The sequence below is a fragment of the Lagenorhynchus albirostris genome, chromosome 17, assembly GCF_949774975.1.
Source record: "Lagenorhynchus albirostris chromosome 17, mLagAlb1.1, whole genome shotgun sequence".
In the NCBI taxonomy this organism is placed as follows: Eukaryota; Metazoa; Chordata; class Mammalia; order Artiodactyla; family Delphinidae; genus Lagenorhynchus; species Lagenorhynchus albirostris.
In genome coordinates this window covers 81,845,830-81,863,121 of record NC_083111.1, presented here as the reverse complement: position 1 = coordinate 81,863,121, position 17,292 = coordinate 81,845,830, and the positions used below count along the sequence as shown (strand labels likewise).

Here is a 17,292-nt window from a genome sequence, read left to right as displayed (position 1 = left end):
AACCCCTCCCCTCAATGCCCCGCTCCTCACCGCAGCTTCCTCCAATCCCTCTCCCCCTCCCCGACCCCTCCCTCACCACTCCTTCCTCAGCCCCTCCCCTAGAAACCCCTCCTCTCGCCACCCTTTCCTCGGCCCTTCCCCTCATCGCCCCTTCCTCCAACTCCGACCCGCCCCTTCCTCCAACCCCACCTCTCACTGCCCCTCCCCTCACGGCTCCTTCCTCGAGCCCCTTCCCTCCCCCCAAACCAGCGGGCGTGTGCGTCCAGTACCAAGCAGAGACCCCTTCTCCTAGCCCCGCCCACTCTTACAACCCAGTCTAGCTCTCCTCCACGCCCGCGACGCCCCGGCCCCGTCCCCCCTCCGGCCGCTCTAGCCTCCGCTCCTCTCGTTGGTTGGCGCGGGGCCGTCGCACACCCGGCGCGGGAGGCGGAGCGGCAGCCAGAGGGCGACGCCGTGGGCTGATTTGGGCCTCCGCTCGCCGCTGCGCCGGCGTCGCGCAGCTCAGCGGTCTCTGAGTGCCTGCGCCGTCGCTCTTTCCGGGCCGGGTTCCGAGGACGGCGGATCCCCGAGCGTGGGGCCCTGCGCCCCTCTCCCCCAGGCCCTGCGCCGACTTGGGTTCCAGGACGCCAGAGCTAACGCCCACCCAGTCCAGGCCCCGCACCGTCTTTTCCCGGCGGATTCAGGTTCTTCTTCCCCAAAGGTTGTGTCCAGTGGCCTCAGGGCTCCTGTGAGTTTCGGATGAGCCCATAACAATATTTAGAAATGGGGTTCTGGAACCTGGGAATCCTGGAGAGACACCCTTAGGGCCCCCTGTCGCCGGCTTCTACGTTCTTCTCCAAAGTTGAGGATCCTTTTCCCGTTCCCTCAGACTCACTACCGCCCGACGTGTCATGGCCCCCAGGCCAGGGCGCGAGTGGAGCTCCGCCCTGTCCCACCTGGCGCTGGGATCAGTGTCTCTGTATGCAGCCCTGAGCACTGCCCAGGTGAGTACACTGGGGCCGGTCAGGGGCATAGCCCACTCCCAAATCCCTAGAGGGTGGTGGGAGGTAAGTGTGGGGGCCCGACTTCTGTGAGACCTTCAGACCCTTCCCTGTTTAAAGGGAGGTCCTGGCCTCTTTTCCCCACATCTCCCTTCCCTGTGTTGACAGGCAAATCGAGGGGCCGCTGCTGGCTTCCTGCTCCAGGCCCTGGCTGCTGCCACCATGCTGGCCCCAGGGCTGGGCACAGATGAAGACTGTCTTGCTGGAGCCTGGGTGGCCACTGTCATTGGCCTGCCCCTCCTGGCCTTCGATTTCCACTGGGTGAATGGGGACTGCTCCTCCGCCAACCTGCTCCTGGGAGGAGGCATGGTCCTGGCAGTGGCTGGTGAGCACCTTGGTGCTGAGGGCCGCTCTGTGGCTGGGCAGGCAGTGGTGCTGGTGGTCGCAGTGACCATCCTCATTGTGGCTGTTTTCACGACCAACACTTATGGAATGTTGGGGGGGGTGATGCTCGGCGCCGCAGGCCTCCTGAGCCGGCTGGAGGAGGACAGACTGCTGCTGCTGCCAAAGGAGGACGTCTGTCGCTGGGCCCTGGCCGGAGGCAGCTGGGCCTACCACCGGGCCCTGCACACACAGCGCCTGCAGTGGGGGTGATGGTTGGGGACAGCAAGGCGAGGCTTCTGCCCTGGCTACCACTTTCCCCTCATGGTCCTGCTCCTAGGGCCTCCTCCTCTAGGGAGAGACTCTCCTTCAACCGAAGCCAGCTTGCTGCAGAGTGACTGGTAAGGGGGCAGAGTCTGGGTACTATCTTCTTCTCTAGCGCAGTGTGAGGACTTGCCTAGACCAAAATGAGGGGGACTGGGTCCCGGGCATGTTTCGGGGCCTGATTCTGGGCGGGCCATAGTTGTGGATCCAGAGAGAGGCTTGGTCTCCAATAAACCTTAGGGATTTAGCAGGAATATGGACTCTGCCTATTCTTGAGTCGGATTGAGAGGGCCTCCAGTGAGCTTCCTAAGGCTCCCAGGGCAGCAACTGGTTTCCCTGAGCAAAGGAAGGCAATGTGCTGGAACCAGCCCTGGGGGCCTCACTTAACTTGGCCTGCCGGCACCTTTGTAAGGAGGACCCCTGGACTGAGAAGATACAGGAGCCCTTGCTCTCCTGGAACACGGTGGAGTTCTGAATATCCTTGCAAGGTCTGGCTGGTGGCCCTATGGGGCGGTGACCTTAACCGGCCGCCGGCTGGGGTGGGGGCAGGGGAGGGCCGCACCACAGCTGTTCCCAGAAATGTACATCCCCTCCCAGGGCTGACTCGACCTCTACCCGTTTGCCCACCGGCCTGTGCAAGGCAAGTCCTGATTTCCTAAGACCCTCGCTTTCCTCAGCGGACGCCTCTTCAGCTCCCAACCCCAGGGTTATGAAACGGGATCGGGCAGAGCAGTGGGTTAGATTCCGGGTCCAGAGTCCTCCCTTGGGGAGTCCCTGCACTCGCGTCCTGTGGAAGCACATCTCTTCCCGCACAGGAGGGGAGAGGTGGCCGGCAGTTTCTCGCTCCGGCCAGCCAGGCCAGAGCCCCGCGCACGCTAGCCTGGGCGTCCGGGGACAAAGGCGCAGGCACATCTGGACGTGGGGGTCCAAGGTTGCCCTCCGTTCCGGGGCACCCAAGGCGTGTGGTCCCGGGCCGGACTGGCGGGAAGCACCGCGCTCAGCCCTGACGCCAAGACTATTCGGGCCCCAAAGATCGCCCCTCAGCGGGTCGCCCGGGGCCCCGCCCACCTTATGCAGGGGCGGGCCCTCGTGTGCCCATTGGTTCTGGCCGTCGCGCTGTCTCCCCGAGCGGCCCTCCCATTGGCCTCGCTCCGCTCACGTGACTGAGAGAACAAGGGGGCGTAGGCGGCGGCGGGGTGGGGGAGCGTACAGGGAAAACAAAGATGGCGGCCGCGCCGGGGTTGGTGGCCGCGGCGGCTGCGGGGCGACGCGCGGGCCGAACCCACTGAGGCGGCGGCGCAGGGAGCGGGGCTGCGGGGTCGCGGCGGCGGCGGCGGCGAGAGGGCGGAGGGAGCGCGCGGCGCCCCTAACCTCTAGCCGCGGGAGCGCGCCGGCACCCGCCCGCCGGGCCGGCCGGCCGCGATGTCCGGCGCCGAGGAGGCCGGCGGGGGCGGCCCGGCCGCGGGGCCTGCCGGTGCCGTGCCGGCCGGGGTCGGGGCCGGGGCCGGGGTCGGGGTCGGGGCCGGGGCCGGAGCGTCTGCGGGGCCGGCGGCGGCGCTGGGCGAGGCGGCGGGGCCCGGGATCCCAGACGAGGCGGGCCTGGCCGGCGCCCGGCAGCTGCAGGAGGCGGCGGGCGACTCCGATGCGCCGCCCAAGAAGCGGCTACGGGCGGCCGAGACGGCCGAGGCGGCGGCGGCGGCGGCGGCGGCGGCGGGCAGCGGGAAGCTGGAGGAGCGGCTCTACTCGGTTCTGTGCTGCACGGTCTGCCTGGACCTGCCCAAGGCCTCCGTGTACCAGGTAGGGCCGCCGGCCAGACCCGGCTCGGCTCCAGCCCCGCCGCGGCCGGCCCCCCGGCACCGCGTCTCCTCGGAGGCCAGGCCCGAGCCCTGGGGCCCAGAGGTGGGACTCTGGCGCCTGTTCGGAAGCTCCTCATTCTCGTCCTCTGGGAACTTTCCTGTTTCCTGCTCTGAACCTCCTTTTTTTCTCGTTGTGACTGCCCTTATTTCCTGATGGGAATCTCCTGTCTCCCACTTGGACGCCCCTTTTCTTTCCAGGTTCCCCTGTTGCCCCTTTCTCAGCACTCCTCAGCCCAACCTCAAGCTGACCCCAGAGAAAGCTGGCGACAGATGCCCATGCTCCTCCCCACTTCTGAGCCTGCTCCGCGCAGCCCTGAGCTCCCTGGGCTCCGGGGGTCCCTGGTCTTTGCTCTTCCTCAAGTGTTTCTTCTCAGTTCTTTTGCAGACACCCGCCCCCCCAAAACCTGTCCTCATGCTCGTCCCGTATCCCTTTACCCTTTGGTGTGGAAGAATCCCCTTCCCTTGTCACTTCTTTTTGGAAGAAAGTTGAGAAGGGAGGGGCTCACCTCTTTGCCCTCCCCCACCCCTTCCCCTCATTCCTGGTCTGGATGAACTGCCCACATCAAGCCCCACAGCCTGGGTCTTTTCTCCAGTCCCAGCCCCCGCCCCCGCCCAATCCAGTGCTTTCTGGACGTGCTGTGCCTCAGGCTGGGCTCCTACCACATCCCACCTCACCCACACCAGGTCTGGCTTCCTAGGCTACTGGTGCTCCAGGAGGTCTGTCCTCTTCCCTTCTGTCTGAAGAGCCAGGCTGGTGGCCGGACTCGAGTCCTTAACCCGCTCAGGGCTGCCAGAGAGGGTACTTAGCCCAGGGGGTCTCACTCGTGCACCCCGTAGCAGCAGGGTCACACTCTGGTCCCAGGGTCACTGCGCAGCGTTCTGCTTTCTCCGTTGTGTGTCTCTCTGCACGTCAACCCCCATCTCTGATTACCCCCACACCCCCAGCCCCTTTGAGGAATGAAACAGGTACCCTGTCACCTTTCTTTGCATTTACAGGAGCTGGATATGGCCGATGGGCCTTGTCCCCCTGCTTATGCTCAGAGTGAGGGCTGTGGTGCGAGGGCCATTTTTGTAGTAAACAGGGCAGGCTATTCTGAATTGCCGTTTCCCCAACCTCTGGATCTCCAAATCCTTCCCGCTCTAGCGTGAGTTTCCTTTGGAGGATCCCAGTGTGCCTGGGTGACGGAGGGAGAAGAGGCATTGGTGGGGAAGTGGGTTGAGTTCCTTGGGGAGAGGACACTGCCTTTCAACCCACCCTCCTGGGCTTTGGGAAGTTCCTGGCCGGAGGCCCTAGCTCAGGAGTACCACAGGCCTCCTGGCCCAGTGCAAATTGGGGTAGCGCTTCTCATAACCGCCTCAGCCTTGGGAGTGCACCTCAGGACTTGTCCTTTCTCTGGCCTCTTTGGCTTGCCCACGACCTTTTGATCCTCCCAAAAGCACTGTTCCTTCCTTGGGCCTTGAGTGAGAGTCTAGGAAGCCAAGCCAATGGTGGGGGGGTCCCAGGGGGATTAAGGGGTTCCTTATCTCTCTTCGTGTGAGTGGGCTGGAGATGGACCTGGCATGAAAACCGGCCATGTGGTACCAGCTCTGGGTCCACTCAGCACAGAGAGCTGCATTTCTGCCTCTGGCCGGAGCCCCTGGTGACCGGGCCTCTGAGCTTGGCTGCTTCAAACCGGTCCGCACCGTGCTGGTAGCTGAGCTCTGGGCCGGCAGGAGGCAGGTGGCTGAGCAGCTCTGATGGGGAATGAAGGCTCTGGGCCACCTGGCCGGTGGCCTTCCCTATGGCCTAGTGGACTCTGCTCAGTGGCTTCCCTGGGAACGGGCCCGCTGAGTGAGGAGAGCCCACCAATGCTGAGCTGTGGGTTTTGGTACAAGCCCTCTGCCCCACCTTCATTCTTCCCAAGTGACACCCGGGCCTTGGCAGGGAGTTGATTCCCTCTCATCTCTAGAGGCTGGGAGAAAGCTTTAGAGCGTGTGATTAGTGGGAGAGCCCTTGGCCCTAAAAGGGTTGGCTGGAACCCTGCCACGGGTCAGAACTCGCTTTGGCTGCTGGAAGACCTGCCGTGTGATGGGGGCCCATGGGGCATGGATGCACAGCCGTGCCCACCCTGGAGCCTGGGGTGTGAGGTGCCCGAGGGAGGGCTTCTTGGCGGCTCCTTGCTGTGTGCAGTGGTCCGCATTACCCTCACAGCCACCCTGCATGGGGACATTTATTGGGGGGGGATCGAGATGGGCCCGGAGGCCCACCCCATTGCCTGGTTGGCATCAGAGCTGGGTTTGCTCTCAGGATGATTTGGTCAAGGACAGCACAGGTTCCACATGAGCTGCCTTGAAATGAGGACGCAGAGCTCTGTGTGCCCCTGGTTGGGGCCCACTGCTCGCCAACGCTTCTGGGCCTGGGCTCAGCCCCTCCGCTTCTGCTGGCCTTCTTTGGTGAGTCACGTTGACGGGCTGTCTCTGGTGGACCTGCTTCAGGCATGTGGTATGTTTTGCTCTCTGTTCCTATAGGCAACGTTTTGCCTGACCCCACCAGGATACGTGGTTCGGGGCAAGCACCGGCAGTGCTCCGCATCTGAGGGCTGTTTCACATGGTACCCAGTTCTGGGGTGAGGAGAAGAGCCAGTGACCGTGCTGAGCCCTGCACGCTGTGCCTGGCACTGGGGCCACAGGAGCATCTCCATGGGCCTCTGGATGTGGCTGGGTACGCAGTAACTCGAGAGCTTGCTCTCCGGCTACCAGCCCCTGCCTCTGTGCCTCTGGGGAAGCCTGGGTGGTGGTGAGAGCAGACACGGGCTGCACGGTTAGGCTTGGTCGCCTGCTCCCTGATCTGAGCCCCACAGTGTCGGCTCCGCCATGGGTTCAGTACATCACACCACCTGGGTCGGGATTCTTGCTCTGGTGTCAGACCAGGGCCCTCGTGCAAATGGTTCTCGCCGTGACCTGCGTTAGGTCAGGTCGGGTCAGGTCAGGGCTGGGCTACAACTGGTATGGCAGGTGCTGGCTTTGATGTTCTCCGTGTGGGTGTTAGGTGTATTCTTGGTGACTGGCCTGACAAGGTGTGCAGCCACCTTCTAGGGTCCTGGGTGGGCACGGCAGCGGGCAACCAGCTAGGGGTAGGAGGGCCGGGGATGCAGCAGTGACGTGCACATAGGAACTCTGTGTTGGAGCCGGCAACGGGCAGCTGTGCTGGCATCTGCTCTGAATGCAGCCCTGTGGCCCCAGGGCGATGTGAGCTGGGTCCTCTGCCTTCTTTGGGGGAAACACAGCCTCAGTGGGTGGTGCCTGGATCGTTGCAGCCGCAGCCTGATCCCTGACCCCATCTGGGACTCTCCTCCAGCCCTTCACACAAGGTGGACCTGGCCCTTACCCCGCTCGTGTCAGCTGAGGCCCTGAGCCGCAGACCAACATCTGGAGGGAGGGGCCGCAGAGCTCTCCCACCCCGACTTGGTTCTCAGCCAGGAAGCCTCCTGTGACCCCCACTGGGGCGGAGGAGTAGGCAGGGGGTCTTCGTCACAGTATGTGGTACCAACTGGCCTCTGGCTCCTGTGCCCACTGCTCCTGCCTCAGACCTGAGCCCCGCCCCTTCAGCCCATTGCTCTCCTGCCCCTGCTGCCTGGGTGCTCTCTCCTGTTCCTGCCCCTGCCCACTCCTGCTCCTCGTGGGCCCCACTGAGGCAGCACCCCTGCACCGAAGTCGTCTCCTCTCCCTGCTACAGGACGCTTGTCCCATCCCACCTGCCTGGGCACTTGACACCATCTGTCCTGTGGGAGGATTGAGGGTGTCCTGCTGCGCTTCCTGTCCCCGCCAGGACTCGGCTCAGCCCACTTGGCTTGGTTAGCTCGTTGGCAGCCATGTGGGTAAAAGGCCCAGGAAGCAGGGGTGGCTCCACCTCTGCTTGCGTCCTGGCCAATGTGGGTGCCCGCCTTGGGGAGCTTCCAAGTGCGCCGTCTTGGCATCTGTCGACCTGCCTGGTGCTGCAGACTCTGTTCAAGGTGATGTTTAAGGAATCTCCAATGGGGCTGCCCACCCACATGACCTGGGACCCTCTTCCCCAGCTCCAAGACTATGACTGGCTCATGCTTTGAGAAAAAAGCTTTGAAAATATATCTGCTTAGCTATCCAAGACAAGGGCAGAGGGAAGAGCACGCTTCTGGTCTCTGACTAGATGCGAAATTGTGCTTTTTGTAGTGGTGGTTTGTCACTTGAGTTACCTTTTGATCCAGGCAGCACCTGGGCTCTGAGCAAGAGCCTGGCTGCAGGTTTGACGGCCCCCACCCAAGTCCCCGAGTCTCGGGGTGCTGTGACATCAGGAACTGCTGGCCCAGAACTTCAAACCCAAAACCTGGTGGAAGGTTGCAGTCCTGGCTTCCCCTGAGACACTTGTGTGTCTCAGACCCTGCATGGTCCCTTCCGGGCCCCTTGATGGAAGAGGTCAAGGAAACCTCAGGCCGAGTGTGCAGGGGTGTGTGGGGTGCCGTGAGGCCCTGCTGGGCCTGGTGAAGGGGGGCCTCCAGCTGGGCCGAGGGGCACTTTGGGGGTGGGTACCCTCCGCTGTGCTTTGGAGGTGGGGCTGCTCACATGAGTCTGGGTGCTGAGCCTTCCTTTAGTGGTAAAGAGCGGAGCTGGGGGGCACCCCAGGGTTTGAGGGGACTGTGGACTCCAGGCCTAAAAGGCCTACTGATTGAGGACTTGGCCCCCAGAAGCTGGGGGCCATTTTCTAAGACCTGCTTTTGTCCCAAGGCCCAGGGGCCAGGGCTCCTCCTCAAGAGTCCGGACAGTTCCTTCAGCTCCCCCAGGGGGAAGCTGGTTCAGATAGAGGCCCCAGCCTGCATGGCCTGGGTGCACTGGGCAGGCAGGGGGAGGGGCTGCTGGGCGATGTCCTAGGGGCAGGGACAAATGCCCACTTTTGGGCCATTGCAGAGGGGCTTGGGCTGGGGCACAACTTGGTGGGGTTGGGGAACCCAGGGTTGAGAGAGGGAGAGGGGGTTTTGCTGAAATCACAGGCTTGTGCCTGGAGTCCTTCCTGAGGCTTCCGGGCAGGGGCTGCATGAGGGGCTAGCTGGGTTCTGCTGGGTGATGAGTGTGGTGCCAGGCATTAGTTCTCTGGGCACTGTGTGTCGCACTTGTGGTCCTATCCTACTTCTTCAGTGCGTAATAAGGCCAGTCCTGTCCCTGTTGCCTTTTTTTTTTTTTAGCTGCACTGTGTGGCATGCAGAATCTTAGTTCCCCGACCAGGGTTCGAACCCGTGCTCCCTGCAGTAGAAGCGCGGAGTCTTAACCACTGGACCGCCAGGGAAGTCCCTTTGTTGTCTTTTTTTTTTTTTTTTTTTTAATTTGGTTGGGCTGGGTCTTAGTTGTGGCAGGCGTGTCCTTAGTTGTGGTTTGTGGGCTCCTTAGTTGTGGCTCGCCGGCTCCTTAGTTGAAGCACGTGGGCTCCTTAGTTGCAGCTCGCAGTCTCCTTTGCTGTGGCATGCGAACTCTTAGTTGCAGCATGCATGTGGGATCCAGTTCCCTGACCCAGGCTCCCTGCGTTGGGAGCGCGGAGTCTTATCCACTGTGCTATCAGGGAAGTACCTCCCTGCCTCCTGTTGTCTTTTGTGCCTGAGAAAATTGAGGCCCGGAAGAGGATGTGACCAGCCTCAGAGCATACTGCTGGTGACCTGTGGGATCTGGCCAGCATCTGTCCTGGGAGGGCCTGGGAGGCCCTACAAGGTCCTGCGTCGTGGAGCCCCCTCCGTAGCCCTCCCTGTCTCTAGGGTCTTCCTGGCAGGTGGTGGGAAGGCAGCCCATCCTGGGCACTGCAGAAACTGCTCCTTGGAACTGCCCAAGCTCTCTGGGGCTTGGCCCTGGCACGTAGCGTGGGGCACTCTGACTGCCCTGGCTTGTGCTGTCTGTCAGAGGCTTGGCGTATGGCCAACGCTGTGCTGAGCCCTCTGGGGCCCAGCTTCTGGATGGGCAAAATGGGGCAGGTACAGTCCAGCCCGACCACCGCAGAGGCCCTGGGCCAGGCCTGCGTGCAGAGTTGGGTCTTGCTCTGGAGGCCGAGGGGGAGCCTGGCTGGTGGGGAGGGCTCTGGAGCACGGTGACTCTCCTGCTGTGGACAGACTGCCTGGGCTGGGTAGGTGCTGGGGCCAAGGCTGGCCACCTGGGTCCACCGAGAGAGCGTACCTTGGGCAGCCGGTAAGGGACTAGCCACGTGTGGACGTTGGCTTGTCCCTTGGCAGGCCGGCAGCACTTGGGGCGTCTTGCTGGTTAGCCGCATTCCGATTCAGAGCTGAGCTGTTAGGGCTGGAGGGGCAGTGCCCCCGCCTCCCCAGAGCCCAACAGAGGGCAGGTGCCCTAGTACCTGAGCCTGTAGTTGGGTCTGGAGGCTCCGGGGGTGTGGGGTGGGGACTGGCCCTGGAGGCTGGGAACTCCTGCGGCCCCCAGGTTCTGAGGAAAGGCCTGCCAGGGGGGTGTGCAGGTCACACCCTCTGCTCCAGAGCAGTGGGCTTTCAGGGCAGCGCTGGGAGTGAGCAGTCACACAGTTGGCAGCCTCGGGTCCCTCAGGACGTCCCAGGACTCCATCCCGAGTCTCGCCTGCAGGCCCACGCCCTGGCTGGGCCACCAGAGACAGGAGAAGCCAGCTGAGTTGGGCCCAGCAGTGGCTGTTGCTCTCTGATGAGGCCGCGGGCCCTGCCTTGGGGCATGTAGAACTAGAGCTGGCCACACTGTAGTGTGGGGTCCCCAGGCCTTCCTGGCTTCTTCACTGGGGTGCTAGGCAGCGGCTGGGACTTCAGCAAGCCCAGTGCTGCCTTGTCTGGCCTCACTTCCGGGGGCCCTGCAGCTTCTTCCTCCTGTGACTGAGTGCTTCCTCTCTGCCTTCGAGAAGCCATAGCGATCCTCTCCCTGGGGCTGTGGCACGGTGAAGCCAGGCCCTCTTGGGCTCAGGCCCTTGGCGGGGCTTTGAGAACACATGTGACCTGGGCTCTTGGTCTGGGCTTCCCACAGGGTGGCAGCAGCCTATGGTGCCGTGTCCCCCCACCCTCTCCACTCATCGCGTCTCTGGCTTCTCCGCTGACCCCGGGCAGTGGACGGGGCAGACTGCTTTTCCTCCCTGGCCGCTCTCGGGACCAGCCTCGCTCCACAACCCCCAGCCAGGCTGTGTGTCCAGAGCAGTGCTGGCCGGCCCTTGCCAGTCCCCTCCTCGTCTCGCACATCTTAACTTTTGACCTGACTTAGAAATTAAGATGTGAGTGCAGCCGATCTAGGGTGTTTGTGTGGACCTGGATCCTGACTGGGGCCTTTGTCCCCAGCCCCACCACTGGTCCTCAGCACATAGGTCCCATCACTCACTGGACCCCAAGCACGACCCGCAGGCGCTAAGAGTTCACTCAGCCTCTTGCAGCCCTCAGCTCAGGGTGCACGGACCCCTGGTGTTTACCGAGGACCCCATCGTGTGCAGGCGTGGCTTGGCAGTGGCCATGTGAGTCCCTCTACCACACTGGATCCCAGTCGCAAAAGGGTCCTGGGCCCCAAGGAAGCCTGTGGAAGCACTGCCTGCCCACTTGCCCTCAGCCACTGGGCGTCTCCCAATGGAGATAGGTGCCCTCGGCGGGGGGGCCCACACTCCCACCAGTGTTCCCCGGGCTCCAAGACTGCCGTGTCTGCCCTGGAGGACACAGCTTGTCTGCTCTTGCACCTCTGGTTCCCGTGTGGGCCTCTCCTCCCCCAACCCCGTGAGCCCCTGCAGGCCCAGGCCCATAGCCTGCCACGTGTCTCAAGGGCACCAAGTGGGTGCTCAGGAGGTGTGTGGAGCCAGTGAGAGAGCCGAGGTAGCTGAGCTGGCAGCCCACTGTCCACACGCCAGGACCCCCGGCAGGGAGGGGCAGGTCGCCGACGGTGTCGTCTGTTCCTTGGATCCACAGGCTCAGCCAGGGAGGGGCCTGGCTCCTAGGCCCAAAGCCAGCAACGCTCCTGCGGGCACACGCTGCCCACGTGCCCTGTCCTGGGCCAAGTGGGCCTCCCCGCCCACCACGGCTCTGTGCCACCGGTCCTTGGGAAGGTCCCCTCCAGGTAGCCAGCCCCACTGGGCGGGTAGCAGCTGCCTGCTCACCTTTGCGGGCCCAGGAGGCTAGAGTGGCGGGGCCAGGCTGAGGGCGCAGCTGCCTCGGCATGGGCAGCTGGCCGAGAGCCCGCGTTCCGTGGGCGTCCCTGAATCAGGCCCTGTGGTGACTTTGGGGACAGTCTCCAGCCCCTGGATGGGAAAAGCCCCCGTGTGGCCCACCCAGTGCCCGCCGGTGGCCCACCACGGTGAAGAGCCCGAACCTCTGCTGCCAATGAGGGCCACCTCGAGACCCGCCCTCTCCGTGGGGACCCTGCTGGCCGCGTGCACAGGGCTCCGGGAGGACAGCCTGGCCCTCCCTCGGGAGTGGGAGTGGCAGCCTGTGCTTGTCGGGCAGCAGCCTGCCCGCGGCCCCTGCACCGCAGCCCCTGGGAGGGGCCGGCAGTGGGGCGGGCGCGCGTCTGCGCGGCCCTGCAGGTCCGTGAGCTTCATCTCCCTTTCCTTCTCCGCAGTGTACTAATGGGCACTTGATGTGCGCTGGCTGTTTTATCCACCTACTAGCAGATGCCCGGCTGAAGGAGGAGCAAGCCACGTGCCCCAACTGTCGTTGCGAGATCAGTAAGAGCCTCTGCTGCCGCAACCTGGCCGTGGAGAAGGCCGTGAGCGAGCTGCCCTCCGAGTGTGGCTTCTGCCTGTGCCGGTTCCCGCGCTCCCTCCTGGAGAGGCACCAGAAGGAGGAGTGCCAGGACAGGTAAGCGCCTGGGCCGCCTGGCCTGCCTGCGGGGGCTTGGCTCCGCACACGCCACCGGTGGCGGCCCCACGGGGCCGGGTTAGCGCAAAGCTGCTCAGGCCCCAGGCCGTGGAGGGGGCGGGCGGGAGGCTCCACGGACTCGGGGGCCTAGGTCTGCAACTGGAAGCGTCTGGACGCTATCCTGGCCCTCCAGGGTTCCTTGTGGCTGCGTGGTGGCTTCTTCCTTAGAGACTGTCCGTGGTGTCCCCGGACCAGGAAAGTGTGGCCAGCACCGGGGCTCTGGGAGCACAGCGTGATGGTGCCGCCAGCACCCCAATCCCCCCCTCCAGGGGGCCAGGCTGCCGAGCCTCCCCTGGAGTGAAGCCACGCGGGGCCCAGGACCGTTGTGGAGAGAGGCCCCATGGCAGTGGGTGCAGGGGCGTGCACACGCACAGCTCACACATGCCCTGCTCCTTCTCAGGCTCTCACGCACTCTGACCCCTTCCTGAGGGCCGGCACGCGGGGAACGTGTCCCTCAGGGAGCAGTGTGTGTGAGCAGGGCTGGTTGGAGGCCCCCTGGCGCAGCCACCTTCCACGGGGCGCGGGTGTGACCGCAGGGCTCACCTCCTCCCCAGGGTGACGCAGTGCAAGTACAAGCGTATCGGCTGCCCATGGCACGGCCCTTTCCACGAGCTGACAGTGCACGAGGCCGCGTGTGCCCACCCAACCAAGACGGGCAATGAGCTGATGGAGATCCTGGACGAGATGGACCAGAGCCACCGCAAGGAGATGCAGCTCTACAACAGCATCTTTAGCCTGCTCAGCTTCGAGAAGATCGGCTACACAGGTGAGGCGCCCTGCTGCCTGCTGCATGCCACACAGGCTGGGGGTGGGGCCGGCGGCCGGGAGCCGGGGGAGCCATGGGGTCTGGGCAGTGGCACAGGCTGCACCAGATGGCCAGGCTCTGGACAAGCTCCTGGTGAATGGGAGGACATCTAAGGGAGAAGAGGGGCTGGAGGCTGAGCCGGGGAGGGTCCGGGCAGGACCCTGGGGGCACCTGCATGGCTCTCACAGAGGCCCTTCCCACCTGTCCTCCCCACCCCGGCCCTGCTACCCCAGCAAAATGGTGTCCTCACCGTGTGGGGCTGCACAACCTTGGGACAGTTGGGGTCTAACCGGAAGGTGGGCGTGTCTTGGGGGGTTCTGGGAGCTGAGGGCCTGCCCTGCGGAGCCAGGGGCAAGAAGAGCACTCGTCATGGCAGGTCCTACCTGCAGGCGGTTACTGCAGTGGCCACGGGCTTCCTGAGGCCAGCGAGAAGATGGTCAGGGCCGGGCTCCAGAACGAGCTGAGGGCGCCCGACTCAAACTGCCGGGAGTGGATGCCCAGGGACGGGCAGGCTGGACTGCGCCCAGGCCCACTGGATCTCTCGGGCTCTCCTGGCCGCCGCCACTGCCTTTGGACACTCTGGGGAGCAGAGCCTGGTCTAGACACAGAGAATAGCGAGAAGCCCCTGCTGTCGCTGGAGCTGCCGGGGGTACTCTGGCCCTACGCTGCCCGGCCCACACCAGGCGGCCGGCTCCGAGCGCCAAGGGCAGTCACGGGCAGCCAGTCAGACTGTGCCGCCTGGACCGGGCCTGGCTATAGGTGGGGGCCTGCGGAGGCCGGGGTCTCAGCACGAGAAGACCGCGGCCGCTGGGCAGTCGTAGCCTCAGCTGCCCCGGTGGGCACTGTGTCACAAACAGTCCAGGCCAGGCCTGGAGAGTCTGGGTGGACCGAGGCGTCGTGACTGCAGCCGTGGCCGGGCAGGGAGGACTGGCCGCCTCTGTGGAGGGACTCGCCAGCCGTGGGCCACGGGCTCTGCCGAGAGAACTGTGTGACGGCAGTCGCCCACTGACCGACGGGCCCTTCGGCTGGCCGGCAGAGCCCAGCTCCAGCCACGCAATGGCACTCTGCCTCGAGGCCCAACACACCAGCCCGGCCGCCGGCTTTTCTGGCAGCTCTGTATCGGAACCAATAAAGTACACTTGTTCACAGAACTGCATCCTGTCTGTGTGTCTGCTTACCCCGGCCCCCTGGGCGGGGCCTCTCCCTCTGCTGGGCCCTGGGGAAGGGTGAGGAGGGAGGCCTCACCTGACCTGGGGGTCAGGCGGGGCTGGCCGTTCACCTCTCGCAGCCTCTGGACTCTGCCGCTAACGCGTGTCACTTCTGTTCGTAGTTGTTTCCCCAAAGCTTGCGTGCGCCTCCGTTTGCCATAATTGCGTTTGATTTGCCTTGTGACAAGTAGAGCCCGCTGTGTCCTGGTAAGTTGCCTTCCTCCCTGGCCGAGCCCGTGTCCCCGGCCGGCTGGGAAGGCGCTGCCCCTGGCCCTGCCTGCTCTGACCGCCGGCTCCCCGGCCTGTCTGTCTCCACAGAGGTCCAGTTCCGGCCATACCGCACGGATGACTTCATCACGCGCCTGTACTACGAGACGCCGCGGTTCACGGTGCTGAACCAGACGTGGGTCCTAAAGGCGCGCGTGAACGACTCGGAGCGCAACCCCAACCTGTCGTGCAAGCGCACGCTGTCCTTCCAGCTCCTCCTCAAGAGCAAGGTGACGGCGCCCCTGGAGTGCTCTTTCCTGCTGCTCAAGGGCCCGTACGACGACGTGAAGATCAGCCCTGTCATCTACCACTTTGTCTTCACCAACGAGAGCAACGAGACGGACTACGTGCCGCTGCCCATCGTCGACTCCGTGGAGTGCAACAAGCTGCTGGCTGCCAAGAACATCAACCTGCGGCTCTTCCTGTTCCAAATACAGAAGTAGGCAGCCCCGTGGCACTGCCCACGCCTGCCCGGCAGCGGCCTCACGGCGCCATCGCCCATCTCAGCCAAGGAGAAGGAACAGAAGCGAACACTGGGACGTCTGCATGCGTGTGCGAAGGTGGGAGCGCCCCCCTCGCCCTCTGCCCCACCTCCCCTGTCCCGGGCGCTGGAGGCCGGGCCACCGCAGAGGAGACGCTGCTCCGGGACCCAAGGGGCGCGGCACAGCACGGCAGCCTGGCCCCGGCCCCTACCGCGCAGCGGGCCACACTCCTGCTCTGGGCCACACATGGGGCTGCGCACGGCCCCTGGGCCGGGCTCGGGGGCGCTGACCTCAGACGGCATATTTGATTGCAATTAAAAAGGCACCCTTGTTTCCTACTTTCTGTTTTGTTCGAGGGGAAGGCGTGGCTGTAATTGGACAGAATGGGGTCTTCGGTTTGGCCAAGGGTCAGAGCCCGCCCATCCCTGTGACTGCACCTTCACGTGCCCCGCCCCAGGAGAGACTTGGAGTTGCTGCCCCCTCTGTCACAGGCCTGGGCAGGGGAACGGGCGGGGCCGGGGCTCTCTCTAGCCCAGCACATCCCACCCCCAGCTGCTCCAGGGAGGCAGGACTTGGCCGCCAGGGCTCAGCGACTTTTCGGAACGCAGGGTGATTTTCTGTCTCTTCCCAGGGAACAAATTAAACCCTTGCCAAGGCTCTTGTACAAGTTATGCAAATTTAGCAAGAGAGAATCTATCTTCTGTATTCAGCCTTAAGGACTCAGTGTCCCCAGGCTGTGAGGAGAGTTCTGGGGTCTGCCGGCGGTGAGCAATCCTGGCTGTGTGAGGGTCTGAGTGGTCCAGCTGCCCCCATGCTGCTCTCAGGGACCAGCTGCTGGCCCTGCATCCAGGGCTCTGCATGGAAGTCAGCGCTGGGCAGTGTGGTTTCTCACCCGAGGGAGGTGGGCCCCCCGAGGTCCTGCAGTCCTGCCCCAGAGCTGCGGTGAGCAGGCCCAAGTGCAGGCCTCACAGGGGGAAGGAGCCCTGCCTGGGGATCCCGGGACCCTGGGGCCTACTGGGAAAGGGAGAGCTCGGGGCCCTGCTTAGGAGACAAGGCTCTTCTGCAATAGTTTCTCGTTGCTTCAATACCAAAGAACTGTTTGCTTCGCCCCCAGCCAGGCCCACCCCGTGCTCAGAGCAGCCCCTGCTGGCCTGGCCCCCTATTGCCCAGGCCCTGCAGGCTCAGTGGGCAGGGCCGCCCTGGCCTATCTCTGGGGGCTCCTTTCTCTCCTGGCCCTCGAGGTGGGGAGCTGAGAAGGGGAGTGAAGGAGCTATGGGGTACAACTCGAGCCTCAGCCAGTTCCTAGTGGACGAAGCAGCCCTCCCAGGCTGGCAGGTCCCCTCTTCCCCACCCAGCGCATGGGGCTGGCGGGGGTCCCATCCTACAAGGCCGACTCAGCCTGGCTTGCCCTCCACAAAGAAAGACCCCACCCCAGCCCCAGCCCATCCTTGTGGGCATCTGACCCAGGCACACCCTGGTGTTGTCCCACTGCCCTCAGGGGCTGCCCCTGCCTGCCTGTGGGCGCAGAGGATGACATTCACGTCAACACGGGCCAGGTCTCCTGTGCATGGATGGTGCCCTGTCACCCTGTTGGGTCTCTTGGGGATGGACACCCTCTCTGTCGATTCCAAAGTGACCATATTGTGAGCGGGGCCAGGACAGGGGTGGGTTTGCCTGGTCCGTGTGTGCCTGGGTGCCTGTGTGAGATTGAGGAAGCAGAGGGGCGGGCCCCCGGCAGCTCTCCTGGGTGGGGCAGGTGAAGGTGTGTGGCTGCCACAGAGGGCCAGGCAGGAGAAGGGCAAAGCCAGGGCTGGGCTAGCAGACCTGTTGTGGGGGTGGGTGGGTGGCACCCAGAGGGGCTGGGCTCTGTGGCACCAGGATCAGAGTTCCAGCTGCTGGAACACACAGCTGGGGGCACATGGCCCTCGAGTTCCAAATGCCCAAGTGAGTGCATGGGAGTGGGTTGGCACCCAGGCAAGGCCCTCCCTGTAGGGGTGTGGGTGGGTTTGGGGGGGGCCCAAGGAGACTGCTAACCCACCAATACGGCCCCGCCCTGTGACAGTCGTCTGGGCAGCTGAGCCTCACAGCCAGGTGGAGCCAGGCACTTCTGGGACTTTGCAGTGCGCTCTTGGCC

General features: G+C 64.2%; 2 protein-coding genes across 6 annotated transcripts; both read left to right on the top strand.

The window, feature by feature from the left end:
- Positions 1 to 419: 419 nt before the first annotated feature.
- On the top strand, positions 420 to 1,939 carry TMEM276 (transmembrane protein 276). Of its 3 annotated transcripts, none has more exons than XM_060128261.1 (3): positions 420 to 683; positions 869 to 983; positions 1,149 to 1,939. In XM_060128261.1, exons 2-3 carry the CDS (start codon positions 891 to 893, stop codon positions 1,632 to 1,634), a joined length of 579 nt encoding a protein of 192 aa, XP_059984244.1. In that variant the 5' UTR covers positions 420 to 683; positions 869 to 890; the 3' UTR covers positions 1,635 to 1,939. The 3 variants fall into 3 exon arrangements, with proteins under 3 accessions (XP_059984244.1, XP_059984243.1, XP_059984242.1); XM_060128260.1 differs by having other exon boundaries at positions 420 to 727; XM_060128259.1 differs by having other exon boundaries at positions 421 to 983.
- A 1,168-nt stretch (positions 1,940 to 3,107) lies between these two features.
- On the top strand, positions 3,108 to 15,496 carry ZFTRAF1 (zinc finger TRAF-type containing 1). 3 transcript variants are annotated; one of them, XM_060128256.1, is made up of 4 exons: positions 3,108 to 3,482; positions 12,098 to 12,336; positions 12,951 to 13,162; positions 14,728 to 15,496. In XM_060128256.1, exons 1-4 carry the CDS (start codon positions 3,108 to 3,110, stop codon positions 15,117 to 15,119), a joined length of 1,218 nt encoding a protein of 405 aa, XP_059984239.1. In that variant the 3' UTR covers positions 15,120 to 15,496. The 3 variants fall into 3 exon arrangements, with proteins under 3 accessions (XP_059984239.1, XP_059984240.1, XP_059984238.1); XM_060128257.1 differs by lacking the exon at positions 14,728 to 15,496 and adding an exon at positions 14,532 to 14,607; XM_060128255.1 differs by lacking the exon at positions 14,728 to 15,496 and adding an exon at positions 13,591 to 14,352.
- Positions 15,497 to 17,292: the final 1,796 nt, after the last annotated feature.

Excerpts from the sequence above, each read along its gene's own strand:
- ZFTRAF1 (XM_060128255.1), top strand. The coding sequence starts at position 3,108 with ATGTCCGGCGCCGAGGAGGCCGGCGGGGGCGGCCCGGCCGCGGGGCCT. Across the intron at positions 3,483-12,097 it reads CCAAGGCCTCCGTGTACCAG|TGTACTAATGGGCACTTGAT; the intron begins GTAGGGCCGCCG and ends CCTTCTCCGCAG. Across the intron at positions 13,163-13,590 it reads CGAGAAGATCGGCTACACAG|GCGGTTACTGCAGTGGCCAC; the intron begins GTGAGGCGCCCT and ends TCCTACCTGCAG.
- TMEM276 (XM_060128261.1), top strand. The coding sequence starts at position 891 with ATGGCCCCCAGGCCAGGGCGCGAGTGGAGCTCCGCCCTGTCCCACCTG. Across the intron at positions 984-1,148 it reads CAGCCCTGAGCACTGCCCAG|GCAAATCGAGGGGCCGCTGC; the intron begins GTGAGTACACTG and ends CTGTGTTGACAG.